This window comes from Carettochelys insculpta, chromosome 1, assembly GCF_033958435.1.
Source record: "Carettochelys insculpta isolate YL-2023 chromosome 1, ASM3395843v1, whole genome shotgun sequence".
NCBI classification, from domain to species: Eukaryota; Metazoa; Chordata; order Testudines; family Carettochelyidae; genus Carettochelys; species Carettochelys insculpta.
The window spans coordinates 352,634,914-352,654,847 of record NC_134137.1 but is presented as its reverse complement, the minus strand read 5'-3'; the positions used below and the strand labels follow the sequence as shown (position 1 = coordinate 352,654,847).

Below are 19,934 nucleotides of genomic sequence, written 5' to 3'. Positions count from 1 at the left end.
ATGATGACTTTTACATTTCTTAAGCTGTAGTGCTTATACATTCAATAAATGCTATATAAACCCCAGTTAAATTAAGTGTAGAAAAACATCAATATTTTCTTCACTTAATGTTCATAAAAATGATTGAGAGGATTTTGTACAGCTAATACTCATTCTATAAGGAGAAATATTTGTATAAAAGTAGGTGACTCCTACAATTTAAAACATATCATTCTGATTATCATCTTGTTAGCTCCTTCAGATTTATTAATATTTTAATAATTGATCTTAACTGACTAGAGTTAGAGATAATTTATTATAATTTGAAATGAGGCTCTAGGGTGCAGCTATAAAGCATTGGTTACTATCTCTAGCAGTTCTTGTGAGAGCTGGTTAACACTGGGCAGGAGTTGAAGTGGAGGCAACTCCCGACCCCTTGAAAAAAGTAGTCAAAATTGTATGTCAGGGTCAGAAACAAGCTAGGAATTGCCATTTTCTCGGTATGTATAGTGCACATTTATGTGCAGTTTGTGAGACCCTGAACCATAAAACAGGAGCTACACGTGAAGCTTTTTTTTTTTTTGGAACATTGTTCTCCACCTATGTGACTAGTTGCAGACCTATATAACTTTTGATTTCTCAAATGGGGTTTCAAGTTGGTCCTTTTCTATGGAAGAACATCTTTATGTTAACTGATATCTTGAGCTAGACATTTTGTAAAATCAAAGGCCAGTCTATTAAATATTTGCATCCAAGTTTGTATCATGGTAGGTTTTGGCTTCTTGGAGTCCTATTTATTTAATTAGCTGTGTAAATATAAAATATTTCATAATGAGACATGACAATGAGTACATGCGTGGAGGAATTCTTAAAAAGATAGTGAAAATGATTTTTAATCTTATTTTTTAAATGTCATTGATAATTGACCATAACACCTTTTGCAACTTTGTGGCTTAGGTTACATCTACACAGCACCCTAAACTCGCAAGAAGCTATTTTGGCATTTGGCACTGTCTAAACAATGCCAAATATTGAAATAATGCACTGTTTCGAAGATTCCGTTACTCCTTCTGCAATGAGGCGCACAGAAGTGCTGAAATAGTGCACCTGTTATTTTGAAAAATATTTCAAAATCCTGGGTGCATTTCAAAGACACAGAAATAGCTCTGCTGTGTAGACATAGCCTTAGAGAGCAACTTGCGCAAAAGTTTGAAAATCACAGATTTTTAAAACAAAATAATACGATTTTTATGGAGTGTTATTTTTAAAACTTCTATATTTAAATCATGAAGAAAATAATCTAATTATATTTTTCTGGTTTTTTTTTTTTAGCTCCAGTGATAAACCGGTTCACTCGACGTGCATCAGGTTGGTTAAATAAAGTTGCATGTTTTTGTTCACCTGTGTAGTTATTGAAACATAATGATGATTATGGCTTTTACATTACATGTTCTGTAATGTTAATCATACATGTTTACAAATAACTAACTTAATTGTATATGATTTAGTTATTTGCAGAAAAAAATCCTGTATGTACAATGACTGTTGTGAAAGCTTCATGCAATAGTGATTCCAGGGCTACAGAATTTGCCATAGAATTCTCCCACTGTTATAGAATTGGGCAAGAATCTAAGCTCTTTAAAAAACAAAAACAAAAACGGGTACTGATGGGTGCAAAGAAAACATAGCAAATATGAAGTTTTTGTAAACCAATAACATCTTTCTGAGTTGGCCTGCAAACTCTGAGATGCACTACAGTACACCCTCGATTTAACAGACCCTGATATAATGGGCTTCAGAAATAACGGATGCTGTCTGCCAGCCCCCCTACCTCTCCAAAATAAATGCCGGAGGCTCACCAGAGCCACTGCTGGGGCTGGAGGGGCCACTGCAGCGACTGGGGCCACCAGGGCCAGAGGAGCCAGGGGGTAGGCTGTGGCGGGGCACAGGAGCTCTCCTCCCCCAACCTCGCGTGCGTGGAGCATGTCGGTGCCCAGCTGCTGCTGTCTACAATGGCACTGAGCAACAGCCATGGTGTTGGAGGCAGGCTGGGAGTGGCCACGCTCTACCTTTGCACATACAGCTCAGAGCTGGAGGCTGGAGGAGTCACAGCACTGAGAGCTGCAGGAGGTGGAAGGCGCCAGGCCAGCATTCAGCTCCTCTCCTGGTAATTGGGAGAGGGAGATGGAGGTGTGAGGGGAAAGATGGGTCAGGAAGGGGAGGGGGCGGAGGACAAGAGTGAGTGATGGGCTGGGAAGGTCAGTGCATCATCATACAGTATAACCATTTGGATATAACGGACTTTCGGCATTAACAGACACCCCTTCCCCACAATTAGTCTGTTAAATTGAGGGTTTACTGTATTGTCAAGTCTGAGCTTTCAGAAATCATGAGCTGCCCCCTTCTCCCAAAAGAATGAAATTAAAAAAAAATTAACTTTCCTGTTCTTTTTATTTATTATCTGATTTTGTAGCCCTTGATTTCCTGTTTTCAAGTGTTTTTCCACAGCCATGAAGGCTTTAATTTAAAACAAAAGCAAATTCATGAGCTGGTGCTTTAAGAAAATCTCTAGTTATCATGAGATTCTTAAAACTGTGAGATGGCAGCACCAGAAACTAGCTCCCTTCATTTCACTTGAGTTAAATTTAAAACTGAAAGACAATAGTACTGATAGTTTCCTCTGTGAACTATTTTACTGTTGATCATTTTACCCAGAACAGTCAGAGAGTGTGTTTATTCTATACACCCAGACTGGCACCTCTACCCCTTATCCTGCTTCGGAAACCTCTAGGTCAGGGGTCCGCAACCTGCAGCTCCAGAGCCGCATGTGGCTATTCAAGGATTTCTTTGTGGCTCCCAATGCTATAATTGCAAAGTTTAAAAAAAAAAAACCCTCCTGATTATTTTTGATAAACGGTGAACATCTCAAAGTCCCAAAATAAACAACACATATGTAAATAGCTAATGATATATGATCTCAAAATGTTAGATAACTTCTGCTAGTGTCCTCCAGAGAGAAAGAAGGTTTAGGAGTAAAAGTCAGGAGGACAGTGGTACAAACACACACATAAAGGCTGGGTCTACACGTGCCCCTTCCTTTCAAAAGGAGCATGTTAATGAGCGGCTTCGAAAGATACTAACGAGGCTCTGCAATGAATATGCAGCACCTCATTAGCATAATGGCAGCTGCGGCAATTCGAAAGGGCGGCTCTTTGAATCACACACCGCCCATGGAGATGGGACCTTCCTAAAGGACCACCACCAGTTTTCGAAAGCCCTTCTTCCTATCTGGTGATCAGAAGGACTTTTGAAAACTGGGGGGGGGGTGTCCTTTCAGAAGATCCTGTCTCCATGGGCATTGCATGATTCAAAAAGCCTCACTTTCAAATCGCTGCAGCCACCGTTATGCTAATGAGGCGCTGCATATTCATTGCCGTACCTCATTAGCATCTTTCGAACCCACTCATTAACATGCCCCTTTGAAAAGGAAGGGGCACATGTAGACACAGGGAAAGTGTGAGGAAATGGAATAAAAAGTTTGTGAACTTCCTGTAGTAAACATGTTTCACACTACAAATCATTGTGTGTGCGCTTTTCTTAGAATAACAGTTACAAAAAGTGTGGTTTAGTGTTATTTATCAAGGACCCACTTATATTCACATACATTGCGGTTCTTGAATTGTTGAGGTTTTTTACCAAATTGGAAAAAAATGGCTCTTCTTGCTATTTTGGTTGCCGACCCCTGCTCTAGGTTCTCCCTGACAACTTCTGCTGTGCTGTGTGGTCAGAGCACAAGTCATTGCTATATTGAAAACTAAAAAGGTGGGAACAGTATAAAATATATGCGAGTCACATGCACATGTGTTTGCAGTAGTGGTGCCTGTGATGACACACATTAAGGAAGGGTAATGTATCACAATACTTAGTTTATTTTACATTTTCTCTTGTAGTTTTAATTATACAGTAATATTTCAGGGACTGCAAGATTGTATAGTTTGTCAAGGTAATGGCTAGTCAGTGAATAGGAGCACTGACTAAATGTGAGGAAATAGATATTTTTGGTACTAAACGTAGTGTGTGATGGTTAGCAAGGCTATACTGTAACTTTTTTAATCAGTAGTTTTCTTTTAAACAAATGAAAGCTGACTAGAAAAGGAATGGTAGCTTTGTATTTTAATAGAATGGCTCATTTCAGTAGAAAAACATGAGTTAATATTGTGGAAGGAAAAATAAGCAATCACTTTTACTTTAAAACATTGGAAGAAAACAATGGTTGGGGACACTTTTTTTCTGAAGGCCTATGTCTGAAAAACAGCAATTTTTAAAAATCAGCAGTTGTGGGTAATTAATGCACAGTGTGTTTTGTTTGATATAAAAAGGAAAATGAAGTTATGTCATTTAGAAAAGTAACTGACAAAAACAACTTTTTCCTCTTAAACACTGTGGTGTTTAGTGTACTTGTATAGAAGCCTATGAATGGATTAGATTCCCCCAGAATGGTCTGGTGTGTTAACGACATAAGAACATAAGAACATAAGAATGGCCATACTGGGTCAGACCAAAGGTCCATCAAGCCCAGCATCCCATCTGCCGACGGTGGCCAATGCCAGGCGCCCCAGAGAAGGAGAACAGAAGACAAGTGATTTATCTCCTGCCATCCATCTCCTGCCCTTGTTATGAAGGCTAGGGCACCATACTTTATCCCTGGCTAATAGCCATTTATGGACCTGACCTGCAAAAATTTATCAAGCTCTTTTTTAAACCCTAATAGAGTCCTGGCCTTCACAGCCGCCTCGGGCAAGGAGTTCCACAGGTTGACTGTGCGCTGTGTGAAGAAAAATTTCCTTTTATTAGTTTTGAACCCACTACCCATCAATTTCATTTGGTGTCCCCTAGTTCTTGTATTATGGGAAAAGGTAAATAATTTTTCTATATTCACTTTCTCCACACCATTCATGATTTTATATACCTCTATCATATCGCCCCTCAATCGCCTCTTTTCCAAACTGAAAAGTCCCAGTCTCTCTAGCCTCTCCCCATATGGGACCCTTTCCAAGCCCCTAATCATCTTAGTCGCCCTTTTCTGAACCTTTTCTAATGCCAATATATCTTTTTTGAGGTGAGGAGACCACATCTGCACGCAGTACTCGAGATGTGGGCGTACCATAGTTTTATATAGGGGAAGTATGATATCTTTTGTCTTATTATCGATCCCTTTTTTAATAATTCCTAACATCCTATTTGCCTTACTAACTGCCGCTGCACACTGCGTGGATGTCTTCAGAGAACTATCCACTATAACTCCAAGATCCCTTTCCTGATCTGTCGTAGCTAAATTTGACCCCATCATGTAGTACGTGTAATTTGGGTTATTTTTTCCAACATGCATTACCTTACACTTACCCACATTAAATTTCATTTGCCATTTTGCTGCCCAATCACTCAGTTTGCTGAGATCTTTTTGTAGTTCTTCACAATCCCTTTTGCTTTTGACTGTCCTGAACAACTTGGTGTCATCTGCAAACTTTGCCACCTCACTGCTTACCTCATTTTCCAGATCATTGATGAACAAGTTGAACAGGATCGGTCCCAGGACTGAGCCCTGGGGAACACCACTAGTTACCCCCCTCCATTGTGAAAATTTACCATTTATTCCAACCCTTTGTTTTCTGTCTTTTAACCAATTCCCGATCCATGAAAGGACCTTTCCTCCTATCCCATGACCACCTAATTTACATAAAAGCCTTTGGTGTGGGACCGTGTCAAAGGCTTTCTGGAAATCTAGGTATATTATGTCCACTGGGTGCCCCTTGTCCGCATGTTTATTAACCCCTTCAAAGAATTCTAATAGATTAGACAGACACGACTTCCCTCTGCAGAAACCATGCTGACTTTTGCCCAACAATTCGTGCTCTTCTATGTGCCTTGCAATTTTACTCTTTACTAGTGTTTCTACTAATTTGCCTGGTACTGATGTTAAACTTATCGGTCTATAATTGCCAGGATCTCCTCTAGAGCCTTTTTTAAATATTGGTGTTATATTGGCCGTCTTCCAGTCATTTGGTACCAAAGTGGATTTAAAGGATAGGTTACAAACCACTGTTAATAACTCCGCAATTTCACATTTGAGTTCTTTCAGAACCCTTGGGTGAATGCCATCTGGTCCTGGGGACTTGTTACTATTCAGCTTATCAATTAATTCCAAAACCTCCTCTAATGTCACTTCAATCTGAGTGAGTTCCTCAGATTTGTCGCCTAAAAAGGCTGGCTCAGATTTAGGAACCTCTGTAACATCTTCAGCCGTGAAGACTGAAGCAAAGAAATCATTTAATCGCTCCGCAATGGCACTGTCTTCCTTGATCGCTCCTTTTATATCTTTATCATCCAAGGGCCCCACTGCTTTTTTAGCAGGCTTCCTGCTTCTAATGTATTTAAAAAACATTTTACTATTGTTTTTTGAATTTTTGGCTAGCTGTTCCTCAAACTCTTTTTTGGCTTTTCTTACTACATTATGACAGTTAATTTGGGAGTGTTTATGTTCCTTTCTATTTTCCTCACTAGGATTTGACTTCCACTTTTTAAAAGCTGCCCTTTTCTCTCTCACTGCCTTTTTAACATGGCTGTTTAGCCATGGTGGTTCTTTGTTAGGTCTCTTACTGTGTTTTTTTATTTGGGGTATACATTTAAGTTGGGCCTCTAGTATGGTGTCTTTAAACAGTTTCCATGCAGCTTCCAGGGATTTTAGTTTAATTACTCTACCTTTTAGTTTCTGTTTAACTAGCTTCCTCATTTTAGTGTAATTCCCCTTTTTGAAATTAAATGCCAGAGTGTTTGACCGCTGCGGTGTTCTTCCCAACACAGGAATATTAAAAGTTATTATATTGTGGTCACTATTTCCAAGCGGTCCAGTAACAGTTACCTCTTGGACCAGATCCTGCGTTCCAGTCAAGACTAGATCGAGAATCGACTCTCCCCTTGTGGGTTCCTGTACTAGCTGCTCCAAGAAGCAGTCATTTAAGGCATCAAGAAATTTAATCTCTGAATCCCGTCCTGAGGTGACATGCACCCAATCAATATGGGGATAATTGAAATCTCCTATTATTACTGTGTTTTTTATTTTGATAGCCTCTCTAATCTCCCTCATCATTTCAGCATCACTATCACTGTCCTGGTTAGGTGGTCGGTAATATATTCCTAATGCCATATTCATATTAGAGGAATGAATTGTTATCCATAATGATTCTATGGAACATTTTGATTCCTTTAGGATTTTTACTTCATTTGATTCTATATTATCCTTCACATATAGTACCACTCCGCCACCCGCACGACCTGTTCTGTCTTTCCGATATAATTTATATCCCGGTATGATAGTGTCCCACTGATTGTCCTCATTCCACCATGTTTCTGAGATGCCTATTATGTCAACTTCCTCCTTTGATATGAGGTACTCCAGTTCACCCATCTTATTAGACAGACTCCTAGCATTAGTGTAAAAGCATGTTAGAAAACTACCACTATTTATATGTCCGCCTTTCACAGACGTGGTGGATTTTTTTATGCACGATTGTTTCACATCTGATCTTGCCCATATATTATTTCCCACGTTCCCTATCTGACTAACTTCTAGGGAATCCCTGTCTATGGAGCCTCGTGTAAGAGAAGTCTCCGTCCGATCCAGGTGCTCCCCCGCACCAATCGGCTTTCCCCCACCTCTTAGTTTAAAAACTGCTCTATGTCCTTTTTAATGTTTAATGCCAGCAGTCTGGATCCACCTTGATTTAGGTGGAGCCCATCCTTCCTGTATAGGCTCCCCCTACCCCAAAAGTGTCCCCAGTTCCTAATAAATCTAAACCCCTCTTCCCTACACCATCGTCTCATCCACGCATTGAGACTCTGAAGTTCTGCCTGTCTATCTGGCCCTGCGCGTGGAACTGGAAGCATTTCAGAGAATGCCACCAAAGAATTTCAGAGAATGCACGACGTGTGCATTAGCTGTTTCTAAGGTGATCCTTGGAGCTTTGACTAGGTAAGGAACTGTCAAAAGAACTGTAAGGCTTCAAGAAAAATAGGTGACTTGAAGACATCTAACTTTTCAAAGTAATTTGAACTTGTTCTTTTCCTATTTTAGCCTCTGATTCTACCTCATCTTCCACAGTCATTCACTATGGTAGATGTCCAATCGCCACCAGCCTTCTTGGTGAAAATTGAAATAAAGAAGCATTAAGCACCTCTGCCATGTCGACATTTTCTGCTATGATTTCCACATATGCATATACTGAGTAATGGGTCTACCCTTTCCTTGTTCTTCCTCTTGCTTCTAGTGTGTTTGTAGTATGTTTTCTTGTCACACTTTTTCTCTCTCACTAGTTTGACGTGATTTTGTGTCTTGGCCTTTTGAAAATTTGTCCATGGATGCTTGTATTATTTTTTATATCAGGTTTTCTAATTTTCCTAGTTTCCACTTTTTGTAGGACTCTTTTTGATTTTTAAATCATGGATGATCTTCTGGTTAAGTCAGGGTGATTTCTTGCCATACTGCTTGTCTTTCCTAAATGGTGGGATAATCTGCTCTTATGCCCATAACGATGTCTCTGTAAAAAATTGCCAACTCTGTTGAACTGTTTTCCTTTAGACTTGCTTCCCAAGGGATCTTATCTATTAACTCTAAGGCTGTGGCCACACTTGGCCAAAATTTCAAAATGGCCATGCTAATGGCCAAATTGGAGGATGCTAATGAGGCACTGAAATGAATATTCAGCACCTCATTATCATGCTGCCTGCTGCGGCACTTCGAAAATGCCGCATTGTGCTTGCGCGCAGCTCGGCTACATGGGGGTTCTTTTCAAAAGGACCCTGCAGACTGCGAAATCCCCTTATTCCTATCAGCTGATTAGTCTCATTAGTATCCTCCAATGTGGCCATTAGCATGGCCTTTTTGAAGTTTTGGCCAAGTGTGGCCACAGCCTAAGAGTTTGCTAAAGTTTCCCTTCTGAAATCCATTACCTTTATTTTGCTGTGGTCTCCTCCTGTCATTCCTTATAATCATGAACTTAATCATTTTATGATAATTTTCATTCAAGTGGCGTTCCACTTTCAAATTGAAATATATAATCCATTAGTGAGGCAACTGCTCAAAATTCTGGGTTGTTCAGTACCCTGCCCACGCTTGACTGAAATAAGAGAAAAACATAGTTAAGCATTTTGGGTAGCCACATATGTAGTTTTGATAAGTGAAACACAGCCTGCCAGATCAACTCTCTCATCAATTTTGAGAGTTTAGTTAGGTCTTTGAAAAGTTTTGATAAACTCATTTGATAACTATCTATTGATACAAATTTGAATTACACATCAATAAAATAAATAAATACAATATGGGCAGAGAGGGATACTTCCATAATAAAAAGTCAATGAATGCCATTAAGCAAGATCAGAGCAAACAGCTTTTGAGACAAGACTTTAGGACAATATTTTCGTACTAATAATAAATGAAGTGAAATTGTAGTGGATAGCACAAATGACATTTTTCTCTGGTATAGTCTCATTTCCTCAAGGCTCATATGCAGTTTTCCATATTAGCAACCTACTAGTTTGCTCCCATCATATTCAACATTCAGACCATCTGTGTAACAGACTCATTGTTGCCAACAGGCAAATGGTTCCATTTTCTTAACAATCAACTCCTTTAACAATCGTCTTCTGTCTCAGATTTGGCAGGCTCACTATATTTAATACATTATTTTCAGGGTACTGATCCATGAAGCATAGTATGAAGGTCTTTACTGCAAGCAAAACAAAAAAGCAGTCCAGTAGCACTTTAAAGACTAACAAAATAATTTATAAATTAATAAATTATTTTGTTAGTCATTGAAGTGCTATTGGACTGCTTTCTTATTTTGATGCTATATGGACTAGCATGGCTATCTCTCTGTTACTATTTGCTGCAAGTATGTAACTTACTGATATTCATAAGTATTGTGAGATGTGTACAGGTACTATTTAAGGAGTATTGTAACTGTACTGAATATTGTAACCTTACGTTCACCATGAAAGACCAGCTGTAAACATCTAAAGTATTTGGAAGGGTAATGATATGACAGTGAGGGGATCACTCTCTCTAGCTGTGTCTACACGTGAGCGCCCTTTTTGAAAGGGCGAAAATCGAAGTTTGGTGGTCGAAATAGCAGCTGTCGAAAGGGAGCACCCTCTGCCATTTTTCAGATAGGCACTTTGATCTGCTCTTTCGAAGTGCTGTCGAGGTCTTTCAAAAGAGAGCGTCCACACGGCTCCAAGCCCTCTTTCGAAAGAAGGGAGGCAGGAAACACCATGCACGGGGTCCCATGGCTGACAAACCCTTCCGGGACCGCAGCCAGCCACCTTCTTCAAAGGGCCCCTCCCGCCACCTTCCCCTCTGCACGAGCCGAGTGCTGCCCAACCTTTCCCAGCCAGGCAGAGCCCACTTGTGCCCACCATGGAGCCCCAGAGACAGCTCCTGCAGGAGGACGCCCTCATCATGGATGCCCTGATGGCAGTGCTGTGCACCATCGCTGCAGCTGCACCCAATCTCATTGGGTGGCTGGCGGTCCCACCAGGGCCATGGGGCTCCCCCCCGGGGCAGTGCCATGCGCCTCCCCGGGTGCCCCAATGCCTCTGGACCCACCCCAACAGCATCGACTGGTGGGAGCGCATGGTGCTAGGGGAGTGGGGCGAGGAAAGGTGGCTGTGGAACTTCCACATGTCGAGGCAGACCTTTGAGGAGATCTGCCACTGGCTTGCCCCTGCACTCCAGCACCACGACACCTGCCTGTGGCCAGCCCTCACCCTGGAGAAATGGGTCGTGATTGCCATACGGAAACTGGCCCCGGTGGAGCAGGTGTGCGCCCCTCCCTGTATGTACCGGAGGGTCCCTTGGCGAAGTCTGGGGATGTCCGGCTCCCGGTCGCCCAGCTGGAGGAGTGGGAGGGGATGACTATGGAGAGGTCCCCCTCCTCACTTGACCACTCGATGGTCCACTCGCCCTCCTGGGTCCTCCGTCTGGGCTGCTCCTCCTCCTCCTCTGGCTGCAGCTCCTCACTCGAGGTGTCCATGAACGCTGGGAGTGGGGAGCTCTCCTGGGGCCCCAGGATGCCCCAGAGCTCCCTGTAGAAGGGGCACGTCGCTGGAGCTGCCCCGGAGTGTCCAGCCTGGTCCCTGGCCCGGGCATAGCCCTGGCTCAGCTCTTTTAACTTGGAGCGTACCTGCTCCACAGTACACCCCTGGTGGCCCCTGGTGTGGAGGCTCTGTGCCAGGCGGCCGAAGGCAGTGGCATTGCACCTCTTGACCCCCCCATGTGGTGCAGGACCTCCTCATCCTTCCACGGGCCAAGGAGGTCCCGCAGCTCCCGCTCTGTCCAGGAGGGGGCCCGTTTTTTTTTCTCCTCCTGGGAGCCCTGCAGGAGCTGGGGGGGTGGGGGGGGGCGTGGGGTTCATGGGCGGGACTGGCTGCTGGCCATGCTGGTGCTGGAGCTTGGGGCTGGAGCACGTGCACAGGCTGCTCCGAGCACACTCTCAGCTTCCTGCCACGGGTCTCCTGCATGCGTGCGGTTTTAAGGCGACCGAACACAGGGACCATAGAGACCCTCTGCTGCCAGCTGGAGTGGCCCTGTGCTCCAGCTGACCAGTGCCGTGGCAGACCTGTATTTTGAAAGAGTGGACTGTGGAGCGTCTACACGTGTACTCTTTCAATTTAGTATTTTGAAAGAGAGCGATCTCCCTGATTCGGGATCAGAGTTTGGATTTCGAAGTCTGCGCCCCATTCTTTCGATTTTCTTTCGAAAGACGGGTTTATACGTGTGGACGCTCCTCCCGCTCTTTTGAAAAAGGGCCACTTCTTTTGATTTTTTGTGCATGTGCAGACACAGCTTCTGTGAATAAAGATAAAAGATTGATTCAATGTATCTTGTGGTCAGGAAAGCCACTCTTGGATCCATTCACTGAGGAGATATCTTGTTAAGAGTGGATGTTTCATGAAAGATTGGATCTTGGTTCCTGGGAAGCCATCCAGGACGGCAATAGACTGAACATTGTGGGGGTGGAAAACCTACTTCATTAGTTAGGAAAGATAACGGTTAATAAATGTAGGCAATATTTTGCGTTTTATATTGCCACCATTTGTTTCCATCACTCTCTCTTGTTGATGGCGAAATCTCTATATTCTTTTTTAAACAAACTTCTTTTGTTTCATTGTAAGTGCTCAGTCATGATGTAAGGTAAAATTGGTAAATGGATACACTGCTGCCTTGGGAACAAAGGATTTAGGATTTCTGTGAGTAACCGGTGTCAAGATCTGGAAGTCACAGGGAAAGCTGCAAGGGGACTTGGACTGGCATGTACCTTTTTATCCTGCAAAGCAAAGTCTGCTCTGGCATAACCTGGAGGAGAGTGCTTGAGTGGCAGATAGGATGGAGGTGTTAGGGAGATAATCTCCAGTTGCCTGAGGCAAGACTACCTCTTGCATCTAAGGGGTAGTAAGGTGACCCTCAGTCCTTGAACCACACTCTTGTATACCTAACATTAACACATAACACGTGGTTTGAACCATGATGGGAATTTTCTGAGTCACTATAGGGGCTCATTTGCATACTTGGCTTAATCTAATTCTTAACCTTCCCCCCACTTCTACCCCTACGCTCTGATTTGCTCACCTTGATCATTTTTTTCTGATTTGTCCTCCTTGATTACTGTTTTTGGTTCTCTGTGCCTTAAATATTGAGTCTGTCCTGGTATGGCGATGGTCTGAAGAAGTGGGTCTGTCCCACGAAAGCTCACCTAATAAATTATTTTGTTAGTCTTTAAAGTACTACTTGACTGCTTTTTTTGTTTTCTTGTATACCTAGCAACCTTTAGACTACAGTTACACTACAGAGCGCTGTCAACAGAAGTCACTGTCGGGAGACTTTTCCCAACAAAACTTCTGTTGACAGAGTACAGCCACAAACAAAAGCCAGTCGGAAGAGTGCTGGGTTCTGCGTGGCTGCTCTCTCAACAAAACAGGCACCTGGAAGCAGAGCAGACAGCGCTGCTCTTTGTTGTGGATGTGCTGTGTGTGGAGAGAGGCCCCTTGGGGGCATTTACACAGCTTTTTTGTGGACAGATCCACAGCAGCGTTCTGCCTCAAAGCTTTGAGGCAGAACACTGCTGGCAAACATGCTGAGTTTTGTCAAGATACTGTCAACAAATCCCATTTTGTGTGTGCATGCACCACAAAACTGGGGTTTTGCTGGCAAAACTTGCTAAATGTAGCCTTTGGGCTTGTCTACACTGTTGGTTTTTTATTTTATTTTATTTTATTTTGGGGGGGAAAAAAAACTCGAAAAAACCCCCAAACTGTTCACACAGCCAAGCAGGATAATTCAAGGTAAGAGAGCTTTTTCCTTGAAATAATTACTCCAGCCCTGGGAATGAAAATGAATGTGTGTGAACAAAGTACAGCTATTATCAGCTCATGGCTCCTTTTGTAATGCTGTGGCTGTAAATGAGAATGCTCTCTTTCGCAATTCTGTGGCTATGTGAAAGCAATATTCTAACATTATTTATTTAGACATTAGAATGCTGAAATAAGGAAGGTTGAAAAAGAACCTGCAGTGTAGACATAGCCTTAGAGTATGCTACTTTCCTCCTCAGCTTCACCTTTTATAACTGTCACTTTTACCATTAACTGGGAATATCCTAGCAAACAATAACATTTCGGCACAGAATACAGAGGTCCTCAAAGAAACTACAGTTCTAGGAACTAACTTTTAAATCCTTTTATGCAAGTGTTTGTTTATTACTATTTGAAGCAAATGAACCAAAACAATTAATAGTGATTAAACAAAGTTTATATACATAACATTTTCACATGTAGTCTTTATAGAAAAAACATTGCAGAGCAGATGGCTGGTATCAGCTCTTGTTAAGCTTTTCTGATTTGTGATCTCTAATTTATTTCGACATCTGTAACTACTATGGTCTTAATCTCAGTTTTTTTACTAACTTATCCTTTCAACAGTATATTTAGCACTTGGCCCTGGATAACTAATTAGGGAGAAACTATAATATCTCTTATAGGTACAGCAGATAGTTCATTTATTCTGTAAGCCTATTTGTAACATCTGCCAACTAATTTTGCCAAAGTGGATCCATTTTGTCTGCAGCTGCATTTGGTGTGATTTCTGCATGCACTGAGGAAATTTCATGAGACATCTCTCTTTGAGCACTCCTCATTTGTTGCAGAATAGTATAACTCAAATGGCTTGGCCCTTAAACCTCAAATTTAATTTAAATTTGATTTAAGAGTTTGGACTTGGCAAATACGGATATCTTTGAGTTGTTCTGGGTAGGGGATGAGATAAACTAAGTATTTTAATACCATTCCTGCATATATATGCATATTAGAAAAGGTACAGGAGTTTGAGGTTTGCTTCCTAAACATTGTGCCAGTGTCATATGCCTTATCAGAAGCATGAAGCCTGAAGCTATACATTTCTTAAATTGCAGTGTTTTTTTTTTAACATAACTGATGTCTGTATGACAGAATGGCTACGTCTACACGTGAAGCCAACATCGAAATACCTTATTTCGATGTAGCAACATCGAAATAGGCTATTTCGATGAATAACGTCTACACATCCTCCAGGGCTGGCAACGTCGATGTTCAACTTCGACATTGCGCGGCACCACATCAAAATAGGCGCTGCGAGGGTACGTCTACACGCCAAAGTAGCACACATCGAAATAAGGGTGCCAGGCACAGCTGCAGACAGGGTCACAGGGCGGACTCAACAGCAAGCCGCTCCCTTAAAGGGCCCCTCCCAGACACAGTTGCACTAAACAACACAAGATCCACAGAGCCGACAACTGGTTGCAGACTCTGTGCATGCAGCATGGATCCCCAGCTGCGGCAGCAGCAGCCAGAAGCCCTGGGCTAAGGGCTGCTGCCCACGGTGACCATAGATCCCCGCAGGGGCTGGAGAGAGAGCATCTCTCAACCCCCCAGCTGATGGCCGCCATGGAGGACCCGGCAATTTCGACGTTGCGGGACGCGGATCGTCTACACGGTCCCTACTTCGACGTTCAACGTCGAAGTAGGGCGCTATTCCGATCCCCTCATGAGGTTAGCGACTTCGATGTCTCACCGCCTAACGTCGAAGTTAACTTCAAAATAGCGCCCGACGCATGTAGCCGCGACGGGCACTATTTCGAAGTTAGTGCCGCTACTTCGAAGTAGCGTGCACGTGTAGACACAGCTAAAGTAACTCACCATGCTAGTGCCTCCTGCTGGGCTCTCCTGGGGATTAGCGCTGCTAGCTGGTGCATTTTCCTCTGGTGATGTCTCACTGCCATCACTTCTGCTTCTGGATCCATGTCATTCCAAGGAATACAGTTCAGCATTCTCTCTGATTTTTCATGTCCTTGTGTGGAATGAAGGTTGTTATGCACACCAAAATAGAGATGATGTGTGACACATCGTATTGGTGCACATAATACCATTCATCCCATGCATAGACGATGCGTGGCGGAGATGTGGCTGAAAGGTTTGGAGTGTGGGAGGAGGCTCAGTGCTGGGCCAGAGGGTTGAGGTATGGGGTGGGTGAGAACTCTGGCTGGGGTGCGGACTCTGTGGTGGGTCCAGGATGAAGTTTCAGGAGGTGGGAAGTGGCTCGGGGTGAAGCTGAGGGGTAGGGCTCTGGCTGGGGTGCAGGCTCTGGGATGGGGCTGGGGGTGCAGATTGCCGTCGAGAGATAGTACTACCCCCAGCTGTCTCTCAATGCAGCAGCTTGGGCCCGTATCAGAGAAGGTGCCTCTTTGGGCCCACAACAGCTCCAGCAGGGCTTGGATGGGGGAGGGATGCCTATCCCCTGGCTGTGATGACAGGTCCATGCCAGGGCTGGGTTGAGGCCAGGGCACCTCTCCCCTGGCCACGGCAAATCTGGAGCAGATCTGTGCTGGGGCTGGCAGGGAGATCCCTGACACAGCTCTGAGCCCCTGTGTGGGGCTTAATAGGCAGCTACGCAATCGTCTGGCTGTGCCACAGCCTGTGCTCCCTCATTTCCTGGGGAATAGATCACAGTAAAACTGGGGCCTACAACCAAAATAGCAAGAAGAGCCATTTTTTCAAATTCAGTTACAAAATCAATACTTCATGAACCGCAGTGCATGTGAATACGAGATGATGTAACAAATAACGTCAAACTGTACTTTTTGTAGCCCCTATTTTAAGAAAGCACACACATAATTATTTGTACCAGGTAGAAAGTTGTTACCCCATCTTTTTCCTGCAATGCAGCCAGGCTTCCCTCCTCGAGCTTCAGGGAGCAAATACTGCTCTCTGCTCTGCAGTTTTTCTTACATGGGCCTGCTCAGCTCTGACTGGCTGCTCCTCGCAGACACTCTCCTATTGGCCACTTTCTGTGCAGCCTCTTCATGGCTCAATTAACCCCTTACTAAGTAGTCTGGGATAAACATCACGGTGTCTTCTTTGACCAAGTAATAGAGAGATAGCCATGTTAGTCTGTATTCTATCAAAACAAAAAAGCAGTCATGTAGCACTTTAAAAACTAACAGAATAATTTATTAGGTGATGAGCATTCATGGGACAGACCCACTTCTTCAGATGTATAGACTCAATATATAAAGCACAGACATCCAAAAATTGTTATCAAGGTTGGCAAATCAGATAGAAGAGCAGAGAGAGTGGGGTGTGGGGTGAGGAAGTAAATGTTGGGTCAAAGTATGTGGTGTGTGAAAGTGCTTATAATGGGTCAGGCAATTGCTTTCCCTGTTCGAACCATGTTTTAATGTGTCAAATTTGAATATGAATATTAGTTCCAAGCATTCTCTCTGTAAATGGTTGTTAAAGTCTCTCTTCTCCAGAACACAAGCTCTTAGGGTTGACCCTGATTTGTCAACCTTGATAATAATTTTTGGAATTCTGTGCTTTACACATTGAATCTGTTCTGAGTAAGGCTATTGATCTGGAGAAGTGGGTCTGTCCCATGAAACCTCATCATCTAATAAATTATTTTGTTAGTCTTTAAAGTGCTACATGACTGCTTTCTTGTTTTTCTTTGACAAAGTGCATGTAACATAATCCCCCTATAGTACTCACTCCCATAACTACCATCTTCCTCTCTCATAGCCCCCTTGGTCCTTTCTTCATGCTCCAAACCACATCTGCCTCAGGTGATTGTCCTGTGCTTCTCCAGCTTCTAGTGTCCCTACTATAAGTCCAGTCTACACTACAAATTAGGTCAGTGCAAATTGCCTTCTGCCAATGTATTTGTGAATGTGCCTATACTCACATTTGTCACTGAGTGACTAGGGTACCTCATTACAATGAGGCAAACTAACTCCCTGAATGATGCAGAGTTACAGCTGAGCTGTGAAGTCACACAGTGTAGACACTTGAATACCTGTATAAATCCTAACCATCTGCCAGCAGCCGAACCACTATGCCTCATTCACTGAGACAATGACCACTCAAGTCACAATTGTAAACTCTACTGTCCATGCAGTCACAGAAACTGGAAGGGACCTTGTTCCCTCCCTCCTCCCATTTAAACCACCTCTGCCTCTTTGGAAAATGCCTTTTAGTGATTGCCCACCTTGGCAAACTTGGCAAGTTGACCCAGCAGCTCTCCCTTTTTGTGTGCAACTGACCACGTAGCTCAATGTCTGAGACATGCTTCTGCTTGAAGGGGAGGGGAACTATTGTAGCTCTTTGGCCTGTTGGAAGAAGAGCTATGGATTGGCCACAGAAGCATGGACATTTATGAGCAGATGGCACAGGATGTGCAGGCAGAGGATATGACAAGGGTCAGCAGCTGTGCCACGTGAATGTAAAGGAGATTAATTAGTGATACTGTAAAGTCAGGGAGTCCAATTATAAGTCTGGAGCCGGTACTTTTATCACAAGCTGTATTTCAAATGTGGTGGGGAGTCCATCAGCACCCCACAGACCATTGTGGATATGTTGAAAGAGCCCAAAACAGAAAATCCTGCCATGATGGCCATAATGTGTTACCTCAGTGGTCCATCTAGCCCATTATCCTTTCTTCCAAAGAGTATCTGGTGTCAGCTCTTTCAGACAGTGTAGCAGAGTCCTTGCTGGTTCCTCCTTCAGAGTCTGGAGATACCTGACCTACCTCTTTAGCCATGTTGGGTAGTTACAGTCTTGACCCCACTTCCCCGCTATTTGTGGGAATGGAGGAAGTGACCCCTTTTTGGGCCACCTTAGGTCTTTCTGGCAGGGAGAGCAAAACAAAACCACAAACCCTCATGTATTCAGGGATATTCCTCCCTGAAATCCCAGCAAAGAGGTGGGGTAGGGGTGGATTGGCGAGTCTACGGTACTGTCAACGATCCAGTCCCAGCATAGTGGGTATGGAGAAGTCACTCTGTGCCTCTGTCTTACCCTGGGAGTCTGGTGCACCCTTTTCAGTTTGTGGTGAAAGTTTCCAGTGTGAGGAGTCACTCCTGCAGCCCACTGCTCCTTCTTCCGCAGCTCACTTCAGCTTACTCTTTTTCAAAGGTTGCCTCTCTATCATGCATGATGGACAGGGTCAGAGAGGTAGGGGTGACCCTGCCACAAGGGCTTCTCTGGTCCTTTCCTTGTCCATATGGGACCTGTGCATCGTGGTACATACCCTCCCCATCAGAAATGACACAGGAGTGCTGCCGCTTGTGGTATACATGTCTTCATCCACAAGAGTATTCAAACTCTATTTAAAACAAGAACAAAAACAACCCCCCCTCACCCCCCCCGGATATTGATCCTTTCTTGGTGGTGAGTGCCGGGGACTAGGCTGTTTTAAATTACCTGGGAATGGTAAGTGGTCCAAGGGATATATTGCGGTGGTGGAGGGTATCAGAGTGGTACGCAGGGCTGGGGGAGACACCTGGTCCTGAACTTTGGTGGAGCCAGGCCCCTGTGCCAGGAGTATTCCTGGTGTCTGGGCACCATGGGCCCATACACCTGGCTGTTTATGTCCAGAACCACCACTAGGGACTCTCCTCAGTGATGCGTACGTAATCAATAATTCATTCTCTAAATGGTATGGGCTAGTCCTGATGGATAGGGTGCCTGTAGCACAGACCACTGTTCCAGGGCCCACTTTACGGTCGATGCCACATACTCAGAAGTATTGAGGAAGGCTTCTGGGTCATCATCTGGGGCTAAATTGGCCTGTTTTGTGGGGTAGGGAGGCTGTGAGGTATCTCATTAGGGGCCCAATGTTGGTGCTTGTCTTCTCCGCTTCTCCTCCCCCTCTTCCTCTACTACCTGATCAGCATTTGAAGTTGGAATGCATGCAGCATTTGTTGCAATGACTTCTGTTGCTGCTCTTGCTTACGGCTAATTCCCCAATTTCCTCTTGCTGCTGCTGTTGCTGGGCGGTGAGCTGCTGAAGCAGAAGCTGCTGCTGTTACTGCTGTAGGTTGGCCTGCTGCTGCTGATTTTCATGAGTCATTGTAGCAGCTGCTCTACATGCATTTCTCAGGAGGGACTTTATAGTTCTGGGCCTTCTCTTGTTATTTTTTTTCCCTTTACTGATCAGCAGCACTGACCAAATGCCCTTAGTGGTTTCTCCGTCAAGGATGGATGAATCCTACCACATCCAGTTAGTTACAATGGCTTGGTTAGGAGCCAGAGCCTGTTTCTTTACTACTTGAACAGGGGTGGTTTTGCTCTTTTGGGCCTCCTTTGATCTCTCCATCTGAGAGCTCAAAATGAATGTTACGGTGATCCTAGCAAAGGATGTGTGCGTGGATTGGTGAGTCTCTACTGTTGCCAACAATCTAGCCTCAACATAACGGGTTTGAAGAAATTGCTCTGTCTGGGCCTCACTGTTTCACCGCAGGACTCTGCTATACCCTCCTCAGAGTTGGGGTGAAATTTTCTTGCCTAGTAATTTTCTCCACAGCTTCAAGAGCCCCACT

The 19,934-nt window shown here is 43.8% G+C and overlaps 1 protein-coding gene across 1 annotated transcript in view; it reads left to right on the top strand.

The window, feature by feature from the left end:
- Positions 1-19,934, top strand: part of PRKAR2B (protein kinase cAMP-dependent type II regulatory subunit beta) — a 180,712-nt gene that overhangs the window by 87,305 nt on the left and 73,473 nt on the right. Inside the window, exon 2 of the mRNA XM_074984145.1 lies at positions 1,312-1,347. Coding sequence (XP_074840246.1) covers positions 1,312-1,347 — 36 coding nt within the window. The remainder of the gene's footprint in view (positions 1-1,311; positions 1,348-19,934) is intronic.